This window comes from Salvelinus sp. IW2-2015, linkage group LG14 (assembly GCF_002910315.2).
Source record: "Salvelinus sp. IW2-2015 linkage group LG14, ASM291031v2, whole genome shotgun sequence".
In the NCBI taxonomy this organism is placed as follows: domain Eukaryota; kingdom Metazoa; phylum Chordata; class Actinopteri; order Salmoniformes; family Salmonidae; genus Salvelinus; species Salvelinus sp. IW2-2015.
In genome coordinates, this window is record NC_036854.1 from 20,969,749 (window position 1) to 20,984,511 (window position 14,763).

Here is a 14,763-nt window from a genome sequence, read left to right on the forward strand (position 1 = left end):
CACACACACACACACACACACAAATGCACAACCTCACAAGCATACACACAGGTCATGCCAGTCTACTCTATGAAAACTATTCCATCATATGTACAAAAAGGGAATGTTGATAAATTAATTATAATAAATAAATTAGCCTAAAATGTAGGACATGGGCTACTGTTGACTTGGCCTCAGAATAACATTATATTTTTTTGGTAATTAAAACTGGTGATGTACAGTGTGACATAACAACAGTATCTGTCACACTCCGTCCGGATGGTCTCTCGCGTTAAGCAACGTATCATCCAATCAGATGCCTCAGTTTGGAGAAACACGGCCGGGGCGGGACGTCACACCAGCCGCTCTAGTCATCCACTGGTCGATGGGCACTGAGCCCATGATTTTCTGACCAATCACAGGCGTCATTCGATCTGACGACTTTTTTTCGGTAGAAGGGGGCCGGCTGCTCTATAGCTCAGCGGCTCAACGTTTGAATGGAGAAAATATTGCCAGGTTTTACGCGCACTTGGGTGGAATAAGCACACGATACAAGAAAGCATCATCGGTGTACCTGTGGTCAAAAGATAAAACATGGATATCGTAAAATCGTTAGGACACCCGGAGGAAATATTCAACCTGTTCAAGTTTAAAATGGGGGGCTGTCGCACTGTGATGCCCAAGTTGGACTATGTGAGTAGCTATCTGCTCTAAACCCCTCGAGTATTGCCTGCCTGTAACCTAGGCCAAGGCACGACTCGCTATTGTCATTTGTTATACATTTTGGAATAGCATAGACCTACACAACATAATGTGCGCGCTAACAGTGCCAGTCTGTATCCATGCATCTCTTCAACATTGGCCCACTTGCATTTTCTACACAACAATGCTTCCAGCTTCATCAAATGCGTATACACATTCTACAGGAGCAATGGTACAGTAGTAACAGTAATAGGTTACCTAGTCAACTAACTACCATGAATGAACTAGAAGGGTAGCCTATTCTAACTCTATGTTTGTATTGTGTAGGCCTAGAATAAATAATAGATGCGCAGGTCAGAGAGAAGGATAACCATTGACTTAATGGCTGGGATTTGCGTTATATAATAGCCTTTGTGGGTTCATTCCGGGAGCAGATGCTGTGCGCATGTTTGTTTGACTGCGCGGGTAATGCCTGATTTCCRACACTTTAAACACCGCTTTGACCTGGAATGACGATAGTTGAATGTCCAGTGGTGGAAAAAGTTTAAGGTAAAGATACCTTAATAGAAAATTACTCAAGTAAAAGTCACCCAGTAAAATAGTAGTTGAGTAAAAATCTAAAAGTATTTGGTTTTAAATATACTTAAGTATCAAAAGTAAAAGCAAAAAAATTAATAATAAAAAAAATCCTTATATTAAGCAAACCAGACAGCACCATTTTTTAAATATACGGATATCCAGGATCACACTGCAACACTCAGACATCATTTACAAACAAAGCATTTGTGTTTCGTGAGTCTGCTAGATCAGAGGCAGTAGGGATGACCAGGGATGTTCTCTTGATATGTGTGCGAATTGGACCATTTTCTGTCCTGCTAAGCATTCAAAATGTAACGAGTACTTTTGTGTTTCAGGGAAAATGTACATAAAGAGTACAGAATTTTGAAGTAAAAGTAAAAGTTGTCAAAATATAAATAGTAAAGTACAGATACCCCCAAAAACCTGTATTTATTTTATTGAACCTTTATTTAACTAGGCAAGTCAGTTAAGAACACATTCTTATTGACAATGACGGCCTACCCCGGTCAAGCCTAACCCGGACTTTAAAGTATTTTTACGTAAGTACTTTACACCACTGTGAATGCCCAGTAGGATTTCCCTTTATGATGGATGAATGACACTATCATAACGTTATAGCCAAATAGAGAGTATTTTATGACGAGAGCTAGCTTTGAAATAAGACACTTCAGGTGTCAATTAAAGGGGGGCGATGTTCTTGAATCAAGAGTCCAGTTACATGTGAAAGCGCGTAGTGGCTTCCCCTGGCTAGTGCACGATGGTGTGCGTCTGAGTTCAGAGCAGCCTGCCAGTCCACGATGGGCATAATGCAGGGATTATCAACTAGATTCGGCCGCTGGACGATTTTTTCTTGAGTGGATGGTCAGTGTCCAGAACATAATTACAAATCATTTGTAAACTGCAAATTGACCGCAAGACGCCCAAACGGATATAATATTTAACTAAAACACAATCATTTCACCCTTGCTTACATTTGTATACGATCCCATACTGTTTATCTCTCTATTATGCGTGGGAATACTTTGGAACAGGTTTCCAAAATTGAAATCACTTGGAGCTGATTTGCTGGTGTTTTTACAGTATTTTATGTCCAACAATATAATCCTTTTACATACATATATATATAAAATGTATTTTGCTCAGAAAGCTTGGGGGCCAAATAAAATGCCGCCAGTTGGGGAAACCTGGCATAATATAACCACTTTGTTTTTGCTACTGTCTGCCACTAGATGACAGTACAGCATCATCTGTCAGTCAGCTCAACATTTCCCCATGTTCATGCGTTTTGCAATGTTGAGAAAATTGTTAGAGGAAATTGTAGGCAAGCAACTTCTTATGCGTCAGTGGGTTGGCCATATAAACCTACGCAATTCAAATTACGATTGCAGAGAGAAACACATAGGCTTACACAATAAAACGTTTAGTTATGTGTGAATAATGTGCATGGTCATTATTTGGGGGAATTGATAGGTCTGTGTCCAACATGGCGTATAGTGTGTTACATGTTCTTCGGGGGGGGGGGGGACTGCTTACTCTTGCAGAAAACACTGCTGTGTTATGACTGAAGTGGGAGGGGCTCCGATGTCAAACTGCATCACAGCCTACTGCTGCGCTCAATGGGTGCGCCCGTGGACAAATTCTTCGAGGTATGTGGATGGATTTATTACTCTGGTCTGGAGACTGTATAGGCCGTGAGACTTGTTTAAAGATCACCGACTGACCCCGCCCTGCAAAGTCTATAACTTCCTAAAGTTTTCACCCCGCTACAGAGTAACACCCCATGTCCTTTGCTGAACTGCGCGCACGAATGAATACCACGGATATTAATAATTGGATAGCCAACAATGTTGTCTAAATTGCTCATGGAAGGCTGAGCGTCCATTTTCCTCATATGGCCGGAGCTTGCTGCAAGTGTCCGGTTTCTCTCACGGTGTTCAAGCGCTCTCTCTGCGTCACCCCGCGGAGCCCTGGACCCGCTTCACGGTCCCTTCTCTCCGGGGGACGGCTGGGCGAGAGGGGCGTGCAGGAGGGATGTTGGGCCGCCCGCCCCAGCGCTTTGCGGACAGTAGGCGCTTACCGACACCCCGTGTTTCTCTGTTTCTCTTGCCAGGAATCCATGAGTGAGAGCCTGCGGACATGCTACCTCTATCTGAACCAGACCAGTCGCAGTTTCGCCGCTGTTATCCAGGCGCTAGACGGAGAGTTACGGTAAGTTTGCATAACCTTGCCAACTTTGCTCTCCAACTATGCAGGTAAGGGGTGTGTCTCCAGCATGTCGAAGTAAACAAGGAACCATGACAGCTGAATGTCAGCACTTTGGCAAATACACGACAAAAATGTGATAGGCTATTGGACCTTGGGAGGATTTTAGGGTATTATTATTGACCCTGGAACAATGGTCAGTTTTGACCTTGAGTTCGCTTATTTACCCATTTTAAATCTGGAAAAGAAACTGATTTTAATATGACAGAAAAGTAGTCTAAACTAGCCTACAAAGTGGAAAATGTATAGCCAAGTGCACAAGCTGTAGGCAAGTTGTAGGGCACTACTGTGACTGAACTGATTTGCTTGCGGGGAATTCAATGTAACTGCTTATAATTATATTACTGCCAGCCATATTCCCCTGCAGCAGCACTGTGTCTATTTTATTCCCACCATTCAGTTTACAGAAGTGGCATAGCTGGTTTTAAGTACAAATTGTGTGTTTGTGCGTGTTCCCGAAATGTTGCATGAAGTTTCCCTACACATAGGACCTACAGTAGCTAGTTCACACTTTGTTGAGACATGAGTCCCTGCAGTAAAATGAAGCTTCATACCATACTGTACATCACATGTCAAGTGTTACATTAAAGTTCAATATTGGTGTCAGCCTTTGCCTGCTCACTTTGTAACAGTTAGGTTTTCAGTGTGCCGGTCCTAACATTTTCAACACAAATGAATCACTCACATCTATTTGTGTTGAAATCAATGGAACCACGATGATGAGAAACAATTCTGGGGCTCTTCCTGCAAACGTCTCTAGCCTTAATACCACACACGGATTTGAATGTCAAATGACCCCTGTTGCTATTTAGAAATCGATGAGAGAATGATTTTCCAACGTGAACTAGTAGGAAAAGTCTTAACCTGTTAAAGTGTTGTATTTCCTTCTGTAATCATTTTTCTACTGGTTAACTTCGGCAAATCATATTCTCACAACAATTTCTAAATAGTGACAGGGTTTGGCACACATTTCTGTGATCGTGTGACCCTCAAATCCGTGTGGTATTGAGGCCCTAGATGTTTTTTGTAGGAGTCCCCACATTTTTCTTCCCACCGTGGTCTGGAAAATGACAGGCACGTTCTAATGCTGCGTTCATAACTAAGTGGGAAGGTAGATATTAGTAGTTGTGAAGTCATGAATACCAGTTGGATGCATTCACATGTTTTGATCTCGTTGAGAAACGGCGATTGGCTAATGGCCAACAAACTGCATCAACTATAAATAAAAGTACAGCTATCATGCTCCTATTATAGTGTTCAAAAACCATATTAATAGATTGCCTTTTATAAATAATGTTTATTGTTGCATTGAACTGACGAAAATGCTGTAATCGAGGTCATTTCCTTAGTAGGTGACGTGAGAGGTCAGCATGTGGGAGAAGTCGAAGCTCGGGGATGATAGTCGAGTTTCCCACCAGTAATTACCAGTTGGAGTGGCATTGAAGTGGATTTTTCCCAAGTGTATGTGGTAAATTCGACCTTCCCAATTGGTTATGAACACAGGGTAAGACCTGCCACCAACAGGCGCATATGAAAAAAACACTCGTACTAAAGCAAAGATATTGGTCTGTTTTAAGCAATCAATTTTGCATAATTGTGATTACTATAAACATTTACACTATCATCACCAATCCTAGGTGAAAAGGATGTGTATTTCCTGTAAATATTGTGTGGTGAAAATGTTTGTCTGTGTAATGTAGTAACACGTTTGTCCACCATAGGGAATCAGCGTAATATAAAATAATTCAACATGTCAAACTAATTGAATATTTTAAGTTAGGATGATAGTAAATTAAGCACAGTCATAGATTTTTACAATAATTACATATATTTCTTACATTTACATTTACGTCATTTAGCAGACGCTCTTATCCAGAGCGACTTACAAATTGSAAAGTTCATACATATTCATCCTGGTCCCCCCGTGGGGAATGAACCCACAACCCTGGCGTTGCAAGCGCCATGCTCTACCAACTGAGCCACACGGGACCACTTACTACTTTAACTATAGAGCGAGTTTAAAAATACTCCTAAACATAATTTAATTGGGCGCTCTAGACTAGAGCTTCGAATCAAATACATTTGTATTTGTCACGTGCCGAATACAACGAATACCATGAAATTCTTACTTACAAGGCCTTAACCAACAATGCAGTTAAGAAAATATTTACAAAATAAAATGTTAAAAAAGTAACACAATAACAATAATGGGGTACTGGTAGGGACTCAATGTGCAGGGGTACAGCTTAGTCAAGGTAATTGGGGTAATATGTACATGTAGGTAGGGGTAAAGTGACTATGCATAGATAATAAACAGTGAGTAGCAGCAGTGTAAAAACAAAAGGGGTGCCTGTGCAGCAACCTGAACCTTTGACGTCCCTAGTAAGAGGTGTCTCTTCAGCCTGTCGAAGTAAGGAACCATGACAGCTGAATGGCAGCACTTTGGCACATGCCAGACAAAATTAGATATTGGAACTTGGARAATTTTAGGTTATTTTTTATTATTGACCCTGGAACATATGGTCAGTAATCAGTTTTGACCTTGAGTTCACTTCCTTACCTCTTTAGGGCTTAAAAACAAACATATTTTGATATGACAGTAAAATAGCCTAAACTTCAAGTGACAAACATACAGTATAGACTGCAAGTGCACAAGCTGTAGGCAAGTTGTAGGGCAGGCCTGCGGTAACTGAACTGATTTTTTGGCGGTGGAATTCAATGTAAACTGCTTATATTGCAGCCAGTTGTACATTGTCTAATCCCACCGTTCAGTGTACAGAAGTGACACAGCTGGTTTTAAGAGCAAAGTGTGTGTGTTCCGGAAGGTTGCTTACAGGTTTTTTAAATAATTCAAATGGCATGCAGTTTCCCTACACAGAGGACCTACAGTAGCTAGTTTACACACGAGTCCCCACAGTAAAATTTATTAAGCTTCATACCAAACATCACATGTCAAGTGTTACATTAAAGTTCAATATTGGTGTCTGTCAGCGCCTTCCTGAATGCCCAGGGTTGGTGTCAGCCCTTGCCTGCTCACTCTGTAACAGTTAGGTTTTCAGTGAGCAGGTCCTAACCTTCTCAAATAAATAAATTCTTCCCCTGTCCCTTCTTTTTGTCCAGGCATGCGGTGTGTATCTTCTACCTGGTCCTACGGGCCCTTGACACGGTGGAAGATGATATGACCATCCCCCTGGAGAAGAAGGTGCCCATGCTGAATGACTTCCACACATACCTTTACCAGGCCAACTGGTGCTTCACTGAGAGCCACGAGAAGGACAGGCAGGTCCTGGAGGACTTCCCCACGGTCAGTGGAACCGCTGACACTACTGCGTACTATATAACCCTACATAAAGTGTAAACATCTGTTGGTCGCTAAATCCGCCGAGAACTAGGAACATGTAAAAACTATCGCAAGCTCGTCTGAGTAGTTGGCTTCTGACTCCTCACCCGCTAGTTACTGATTCAGTTAGATCTGCCCACTATAGTGTTGTCGGGTTAGAATATTATGTTGAGGCACATTACTGTACACTTTGTCACCACCACACACATGTGGACACATCTGCTTCCATTTGAGGTATTTTACGTGATTCTAAAAAGGGAGGAACAATACAATCATGAGGACATATTACAAGATACTAAGATAAATACATGTGCAATAATATACAAATCTACTAGCAATGTAGAGAGACTGTAAACATTACATTTTATATATATATTATTTAACTAGGCAAGTCAGTTAAGAACAAATTCTTATTTGCAATGACAACCTACCCCGGCCAAACCTGGACAACGCTGGGCCAATTGTGCACCGCCCTATGGGACTCCCAATCACGGCTGGATGTGATGCAGCCTGGATTAGAACCAGGGACTGCAGTGATGCCTCTTGCACTGAGATGCAGTACCTTAGACCTCTGTGCCAATCAGGAGCCCTTAATATAAGCATATTGGTGAATGCAATGGTATTAACAGGGATATTTACACCCTAGAGCTAAATCTTATTTAGCAGGCCTCTGGTGGCACTATCATAAATAATCACTGCGCATGCGTGGGTGCCCAGAAGGGACCGGAACCTTCTAGATGCTTCCAGAATCTCTATACTGACATGTGCAAATCACTACAGCGGTATGTAGGCTATAAGCATTGCAGCGATAGCATACCAACAATACATACTGCTAATACAATAAGGAGTAGACCTATTGGCATTCTACAAAAACACATAGCAATGATAACCACACTGATAGAAAATAGCATGCACGGGGTACCTACAACCATTCCTCTAATCCAAACATATAGTGGAGTTAGCGTAAGGTGAAGGCTCGCAAACAACACTGTATCTTATCTTCACAGTTACACAATAAGGTAACCATAACTCACACTGAGTATACCAAACATTATGAACACCTTTCTAATATTAAGTTGCACCTCCCCCTTTTGCCCTCAGAACAGCCTCGATTCGACAGGGCATGGACTCTACAAGGTGTCTAGAGCGTTCCACAGGGATGCTGGCCGATGTTGACTCCAATCCTTCCCACAGTTATGTCAAGATGGCTGGATGTCCTTTGGGTGGTGGACCATTCTTGATACACATTCTTGAACTGTTGAGTGTGAAAAACCCAGCAGCGTTGCAGACCTTGACACACTCAAACCGGTGTGCCTGGCACCTACTACCATACTCCGTTCAAAGGCACTTAAATCTTTTGTCTTGCCCATTATCCCTCTAAATGGCACACATACACAATCCATGTCTTAATTGTCTGAAGGCTCAAAAATCCTTCTTTAACCCGTCTCCTCCCCTTCATCTACACTGATTAAAGTGGATTTAAGTAACATCAATAAGGGATCATAGCTTTCACTTGGTCAGTCTATGTCATGGAAAGAGCAGGTGTTCTTAATGTTTTGTATAATCAGTGTATATTACACCCAATAGCATTTCCAACACTTACTTGTCAATGGATGGACAACACTTCAGTTAGGAACAGCATGTGACAGTCTGTCAGCAACACAACTATTTGCTTCTTCTTTTGCAATGGAATAACATGCACTAACTAGATGTGAGCGGAGCCGTTTTCCTGCAGTGCATCGAAGCTCCCTGATTGGTTGGATGAACAGAGGTCTGAATGGTGATTGACAGGGCTACATGCCAGTCAGGTGGAATGGGCCTGCCTTTGTTTACATAAGGATTGCATAACACTCATGACAATGAAATATGTAGCAGACATCATACAATGGGCATCTGTCATCATGCTATGTGTGTGTATTTAAATGAATCTATTTTCTGTTCAGATTTCCTTGGAGTTCAGGAACCTGGGTCAGGCATACCAGGATGTGATATCGGATATCTGCCACCGCATGGGAGTTGGAATGGCTGAGTTTCTGGAGAAGAAAGTGGGCTCCATGAAGGAGTGGGACCAGGTAAATGTTACCTTAATGTTAGGCAAGCATTATACACGTGTTAGACTAACGGCTCCACATTTGCTGGTTAATAACCTAGTAGAGCTGGGAATTGCCAGGGACATCACGATACAATATTATTACCGTACGTAGGTGGTGATGCAATATGTATTGCAATTCGATACTGTGATTAATTGCGATTCGATGTTCCAAACATTGCTCACCATATGTCTGCTGCAGAGACGAGGGAGCATTAGAAAACAAGTTTTGATCAGTCATGGAAATAAAAGTGCTAAAACCGATTTGCTCCTTATTTAAAAAGAAGATGGAGAACAAACTATGAAGGAAAAATGCTGGAGTTTTGGTGCAGGTACAGCCAACAAGCGCAAAAATAATATTGTGATATTGTCAAAACGATAGAATACGATATATTGTCAAAAATAATGTCCTGATATGTAACTGTATAATTGAAAAATATATATTCTCCCCCCATCACTATAACCTAGTGGTAGCCTGATGTGTGTCGCTATAACCTAGTGGTAGCCTGATGTGTGTCGCTATAACCTAGTGGTAGCCTGATGTGTGTCGCTGTAATCTAGTGGTAGCCTGATGTGTGTCGCTATAACCTAGTGGTAGCCTGATGTGTGTCGCTATAACCTAGTGGTAGCCTGATGTGTATCAAATGACAAATAACTTGATGCTACATGAAAGTCACTTAAACCCACTGATTTCTTCACATCACACCAGTCTGTAATAGATTTTTGACTGTTAAATACATGTGTATTAACATTACCCCCTGTGCAGTACTGTCACTATGTGGCAGGGCTGGTGGGTATAGGTCTGTCCCAGCTGTTCTCTGCCTCCCAGCTGGAGGACCCCGAGGTGGGCAAAGACACAGAGCTGGCCAACTCCATGGGCCTGTTCCTCCAGAAGACCAACATCATCAGAGACTACCTGGAGGATATACAGGTGGCGAGGGCCTTCTGGCCACAAGAGGTAACTACACTGTGTGTGTGTGTGCACTGTATGTGTCATTAATAGGGTGTGTGTAGTTAATGTGCGTGTTGCATGTCCTGCTGTAGGCATGGAGTCAGTTTGCATGTCGTCTGGAGGACCTGGCAGAGCCTGACCAGCTGACCTCAGCCCTGTCCTGTCTCAACCTGCTGGTGACAGACGCCCTGCACCACGTCCCTGATGTCATCACCTATTTGGCACGCCTACGCAACCAGAGCGTCTTCAACTTCTGCGCCATACCACAGGTAAATGCTACCATTGAAATGTTACATTTCAAAGTACATTCCCACTGGAGAAAGCTGCTAGATGCATTTCATTTCAACACGTTTTCACTTTTCATTCCTGGTTGTTTGAGTCAGGATCCTCAGGAAGCATTTCATTTTGCTGTACTGTATGTTTCAATAATGTCCAGGTGATGGCGATAGCGACCCTCTCAGCCTGTTACAACAACCCTCAGGTATTCCAAGGCGTGGTGAAAATCAGGAAGGGTCAGGCCGTCACCCTCATGATGCAAGCCACCAACATGGGTGCCGTGCAAAGCATCATGGCCCAATACAGCCAGGAGGTGTGTGTGTGTATCTTTGGGTGTGTCATGTATTCAATTGTGTTTGTTTGTGTTATTGTGCATCTGAGTGTGTGTTCTTACTTTATGTTTGTGAGTTTTCTGATCTCTCTCGCTCTTTCTTTTTCTCTCTCTCTCCAGATGCTACAGAGGGTGTCCTTGACAGATCCATCCCGGGACAAAACCCTGTTTATCCTGGGTGTGATCCAGGAGAGGACTCTCTCCCAAGCCACCCTGGCCTCCCGGACTGCCCACCTCTCCCCCATGTACCTCTCCGCTGCCATGATCCTCGCCGCCCTCAGCTGGCAGTACCTAAGCACTACAGCCGGACAACCTCCCGGCACTGCTGACATGCAGGGCCATTGAGCCCACTCAACCCCCACTAACCCTCACCCTGCACGGGGTGCACAACTGAGATGCTCCCCTCTCTCCTGAGGCCTGGTTCTCCCTCTCCCCTGGAGGAATCTTACCCTCCCATTCACCTGTCCTGTTTAACTCACCTGTGATGGTCCGTAGAGGCCTGTACTATGGGAGTCACTGGTAGCAGGGTTGTCTTATTGTGTTTGATAGGGATTTGCAGTAGTCTTACTTTCCGTAACATTATTTTCTAACACACTGGTCATACTCACGTCAGATACACACGGCACATCTCTCTTCCTCATTTGTTTTTTTGGTTTGTTTTTATGTTGATTTGAGTTATTTTGTAACCACAACCCTGGTTTTGTTTGTTACATTTTTTTCAACATGTTTTGAAAGGGAGAATTCCAATAGAGCTATAATGGATTGGTATTTCAAWTTTTTTTCAACATTAATTTGAAATGTGAATAGGATTTAGTAAAGTCTTGGACCCATCACACAAACCTAAAGCACACAGCTCACACACATACAGGACATTGAGATTAAGAAACATCAACTAAACCATTGTGCATTTCTTATAGTCGGTTCTTTTGTCTTGGTTTGTAATGTTATTTTCAATAGCAACTAATGACAACACAATGGTTCTGTTTGATGTGTTTTATAAGTGTCTGTCTATCTCCATAGTAAGAACTAAGATGGCTGTACTGTGTTTATGTACAGTATAGCTAAATATTGACACTGTTGTCACATTCAATCATAGTAAACTGGGCACATCTCAATAGTCTAAAGTTGCCTCCTCCCCTCGTATTCTCTACCTCAACTGCACTGATCTGAAAAGACGTAATAGCAAATATTTAACAATATGACAGAAGCCTAGCTTGGCTTTCATCTATATGTCTGTGTCTTTCTCATTGTGGACAAAGGAAAGGGAACAAGGAGCGGAAGCCACATTTGTCTTTTGAGACATGCCCAATGTAAGATGATACAGAGACTGGTAGAAGCGGGACTGCAGCAGAGCACATAGTAGCAGGCTGCTAAGTGTCCTTAACACAGAGCTTTGGTGAGTAGGAAGGCTACAATAGTGTGGTGTATCCTTGTACACAACCAAAGAACACATGAATATTGCTATGTAATGTGATGTTTTAATTTGTATATCATTGAAGAAAGAATAAAAGACAATAGTGTTTCTGAATGTTTATTTTTCTGCCTCATCAGTGTCACAAAGATCAATGTTGGTCCTTTGTAAGATAACCCAGTTTTTTTTGGGAGATTGACTTTGCTGACAAGACAATGGAGGATAGTTTTATAGTTTACAGACGGTAAAATTGTACATTCATTAAAGATGAGTTCAAGTCATGCTAGTTCAAAGTCCTGGGGGAAAATACTGCTAAACCTGATGTCATTTATGTAAGACTGTATATTTTATTTCAAACATTTCATAACTCAAATTGATTGGAAGAAGGTGAATGTTTTTTTTTCTTAGTTTTCTAACATTGGTTCAATGCAGACATAATTCCAGTGAGTACCTGATGCTCATTAACTTTGACTTAAATAAATTGTATCGTTCCAAGGAAAACATTTTACAGTTAAAAAAAAAGATATATAATGTTTTTATTTCACGTTTATAGGCCAGTTGAGAATAAGTTTTCATTTACAACTGTGACCTGGCCAGTAACTTTCAGGGCACTTGTTATCAACCTTTGGAAAGAGCCCTGTTATAGAGGGTGTCCCTGACAGATCTGTCCCAGGACAAAAACCCTGTGTGGAATATGTGGACAACTACAAATACCTAGGTGTCTGGTTAGACTGTAAACTCTCCTTCCAGACTCACATTAAACATCTCCAAATTAAATGTAGAATCGGCTTCCTATTTCGCAACAAAGCATCCTTCACTCATGCTGCCAAACATACCCTCATAAAACTTACCATCCTACCGATCCTCGACTTCGGCTATGTCATCTATAAAATAGCCTCCAACACTCTACTCAACAAATTGGATGCAGTCTATCACATTGCCATCCGTTTTGTCACCAAAGCCCCATATATTACCCACCACTGCGGCCTGTACGCTCTCGTTGGCTGGCCATCGCTTCATACTCATCGCCAAACCCACTGGTTCCAGGTCATCTACAAGTTTCTGCTAGGTAAAGCCCCGCCTTATCTCAGCTCACTGGTTACCATAGCTACACCCGCGCCTCCTGACTTAAAGGACCAGTAAAAAGTTTGGTCACACCTACTCATTCTAGGGTTTTTCTTTATTTTTACTATTTTCTACATTGTAGAATAATAGTGAAGACATCAACACTATGAAATAACACATATCATATGGAATCATGTAGTAACCAAAAAAGCATTAAACAAATCAAAATATATTTTATATTTGAGATTCTTCAAAGTAGCCACCCTTTGCCTTGATGACAGCTTTACACACTCTTGGCATTCTCTCAACCAGCTTCATCTTCCTCCTGCCGGTCGTCTCAGACCGCTTCCCATTCCTTCTCGACCATGGTCTCACATCGCCTTAGACTTATTACCGGTCTGCCTTCGTCTGCGGGGAAGACTGTGATTCTTACGGTTACGATAGGTTCTCTAAGGCGGCACATTTCATTCCCCTCGCTAAGCTTTCCTTCCGCTAAGGAGACAGCACAAATCATCATTGAGAATGTGTTCAGAATTCATGGCCTCCCGTTAGACGCCGTTTCAGACAGAGGTCCGCAATTCACGTCACAGTTTTGGAGGGAGTTCTGTCGTTTGATTGGTGCTTCCGTCAGCTCTCTTCCGGGTTTCATCCCCAGTCTAACGGTCAAGCAGGAAGGGCCAATCAGTCGATTGGTCGCATATTACGTAGCCTTTCGTTTTCGAAACCCTGCGTCTTGGGCAGAACAGCTCCCCTGGGCTGAGTACGCTCACAACTCGCTTCCTTCGTCTGCTACCGGGCTATCCCCGTTTCAGAGTAGTCTTGGGTACCAGCCTCCTCTGTTCTCGTCCAGCTCGCCGAGTCCAGCGTTCCCTCCGCTCAGGCTTTTGTCCAACGTTGTGAGCGCACCTGGAGGAGGGTCAGGTCTGCACTTTGCCGTTACAGGGCGCAGACTGTGAGAGCCGCCAATAAACGTAGGATTAAGAGTCCTAGGTATTGTCGCGGTCAGAGAGTGTGGCTTTCCACTCGTAACCTTCCCTTACGACAGCTTCTCGCAAGTTGACTCCGCGGTTCATTGGTCCGTTCCGTGTGCTCTCAGGTCGTCAATCCTGTCGCTGTGCGACTGCTTCTTCCGCGACATCTTCGTCGCGTCCACCCTGTCTTTCCATGTCTCTTGTGTCAAGCCTTTTCTTCGCGCCCCCGTTCGTCTTCCCTCCCCCCCCCCCGTCCTTGTCCGAGGGCGCTCCTATTTACAAGGTACGGAAGATCATGGACATGCGTTCTCGGGGACGTGGTCACCAGTACTTAGTGGATTGGGGGGTTACGGTCCTGAGGGAGGAGTTGGGTTCCATCTCGGACGTGCTGGACCGTTCGTTGATTGATGATTTCCTTCGTTGCCGCCAGGGTTCCTCCTCGAGTGCGCCAGGAGGCGCTCGGTGAGTGGGGGGTACTGTCATGTTTTGTCATTGATCATCATGTCTTGTCCCTGTGCTTCCCTCTGCTGGTCTTATTAGGTTCTTTCCCTCTTTCTCTCTCTCTCTCTCCTCCTCCCTCTCTCCTCTCCCCGCTCTCTCTCTCTATCGTTCCGTTCCTGCTCCCAGCTGTTTCTCATTCTCCTAACGACCTCATTTACTCTTTCACACCTGTCCCCTATTTTGCCCTCTGATTAGAGTCCCTATTTCTCCCTCTGTTTTCCGCTTCTGTCCTTGTCGGATTCTTGTTTGATGTTTGCTGTCCTGTGTCCTTGTTCCGCCCTGTCGTGTTTTTGCCTCTCTCAGAT

At 43.2% G+C, this 14,763-nt stretch overlaps 1 protein-coding gene across 4 annotated transcripts; it reads left to right on the plus strand.

The window, feature by feature from the left end:
* Positions 1-462: 462 nt before the first annotated feature.
* Positions 463-11,583, plus strand: fdft1 (farnesyl-diphosphate farnesyltransferase 1). 4 transcript variants are annotated; one of them, XM_023999735.2, is made up of 8 exons: positions 463-913; positions 3,371-3,468; positions 6,643-6,826; positions 8,806-8,934; positions 9,718-9,909; positions 9,996-10,172; positions 10,340-10,492; positions 10,631-11,583. In XM_023999735.2, the coding sequence occupies exons 1-8, from the start codon at positions 791-793 to the stop codon at positions 10,853-10,855; spliced, it is 1,281 nt and encodes a 426-aa protein (XP_023855503.1). In that variant the 5' UTR covers positions 463-790; the 3' UTR covers positions 10,856-11,583. The 4 variants fall into 4 exon arrangements, with proteins under 4 accessions (XP_023855503.1, XP_023855505.1, XP_023855504.1 ...); XM_023999737.2 differs by having other exon boundaries at positions 10,385-10,492; XM_023999736.2 differs by having other exon boundaries at positions 463-672.
* The last annotated feature ends 3,180 nt before the right edge of the window (positions 11,584-14,763 follow it).